General features: G+C 38.7%; 1 protein-coding gene across 1 annotated transcript in view; it reads right to left on the reverse strand.

The window, feature by feature from the left end:
- The window catches only part of LOC101659300 (interleukin 18 receptor accessory protein), a 35,985-nt gene that overhangs the window by 14,116 nt on the left and 20,168 nt on the right, over positions 1–1,701 (reverse strand). The window contains 1 exon segment of the mRNA XM_004704440.1: positions 416–481. Within this exon segment, the coding sequence (XP_004704497.1) occupies positions 416–481 (66 nt within the window).

A 1,701-nucleotide genomic window follows, 5' to 3' on the forward strand; every position in this document is an offset into this window, starting at 1 on the left:
GAGCAGATATTGTAAATATTCCACTCTATTCTCTGAAAGTCCAGACAAAACATCATATTCAGAAAGGTTAATGAAATTCAAGTTGATAAATGTATAGATAAAACGAGCCTTACCAATATACAAACCCAGTCATTCCTAGAACAATAAGTGGGAGTCTACAATCTATTAATCATGTCGAATATGCCACTTACCATATGGTATTATATTGTTTGACATATATTTTTCATTACTTCTGAATGTAACCCTGTGAAGTCAGTTTTATAATCTATTTTCAGATTCAAAATACTGACGCTTACAAGAATTAACTAACATTGCAAGGTCACAAACTTAGTTGAGGCTGAGTTGGTGCTATAGTTCTTAGACCTAATCCCAGAAGTGCAACATCATTCAAGATCAATAATGTACCCCAGCTTACCAAATTCTACTTCCAGTGTGTCCTTGTCAGGATCCAGAATATCTGGTTTGAAATTAGTGTTTTTGTCTGAAATATAAAAATAAAGAGATTTTCACGGGGATATATGAAATCCTGTTTGCTAAGTACTTCATCATACTTTGGCATGAATGCTTTCTAGTTACTCTTTTGTATTTTACACATAATTCATGCAGCTAAGAAATCTGTTTCCATCTCAAAAGTGTACCTCCACAATGGATTGTGAGACTAGCGTTTGAGGGGTGCAAAGGATGGATCCATCGATTCGTCTCCACCTGAAAAAACTTTACTCCACACCAACCCTGCTCACCAGTTTCAGACTTGAGCCTCATCCCTGCAGTCTCCTTCCAATTTCTTTTTGGTGCCCTTTAGCATCCACCCAAGGAAATAAACAACTCAGCCAGACGTGGTTCACCATTCTATCACCAAATTTGCAGTTTGTTTCAAAATAAAGAAGAGTCAGTCCAACCCTTAACCTCGTCATTTATCCCTTCATTTTTGTCAAATTACTGTCACTGTCAAACTTCCTTCTGAAAATGTTTTGTTTTCTGTTAAGAGAAAAATACATCACCTTTTCTCTAGACATTGTTCTACTCTTCATCTCAGAGAACTGATCCCATCAATTACACCCTCTCTCTCTTGTAGCATTACTTCTATGGGCTTCTTCTCACAAGCATTTACACTTACTCTTCATCTCAAAAAAAAAAAGGCAGGGAGTGAAGAAATCCTCCTCCTCACATCTGCCTTGAGTCCCCGACCAGCCGAGAGATAATTCTTTAAAGAGTTCTATACACTCATTTTCTGCATTACCTCGCCTCAAATGGAGTCTACTGTTAATACTACACCGAAACGATTTTGCCCAAAGTCAATAGTGACCTCCAAAGAGCTAAATCCACCGAACACATGACCATTTTAAAGCTCTTGACTTCTGAACAGACTTGGAGACAGTAGGTCATGCCATGTTCGACTCTGCTTTTCTTTGGGGTTCCATGTTAGGGTGCTCGTCTCTGTCTTCAGCTTTTCTATGTGACCATGGCATTTCTTCACCGTGACATTGTGGACATTCCTTCCTTTATGCTTCTTTTGAATAACACTTCTCTTCTCATTCTGCACGGTCCTTTTGTATTATCCCAATCACTCACAGGCCTCTTCTTTACGGCCATTCCTGACCCCTGACATTATCTATCAATCACGCATATAATCAGCCTTACTATATTTACTGAGTCCTTTCCTACACACCCTTCTGCTGAAAACCACTTTCCATCATGCCA

The sequence above is a fragment of the Echinops telfairi genome, unplaced genomic scaffold (assembly GCF_000313985.2).
Source record: "Echinops telfairi isolate 266 unplaced genomic scaffold, ASM31398v2 ScPeMD7_7467;HRSCAF=8505_1, whole genome shotgun sequence".
Classification (NCBI taxonomy): Eukaryota; Metazoa; Chordata; class Mammalia; order Afrosoricida; family Tenrecidae; genus Echinops; species Echinops telfairi.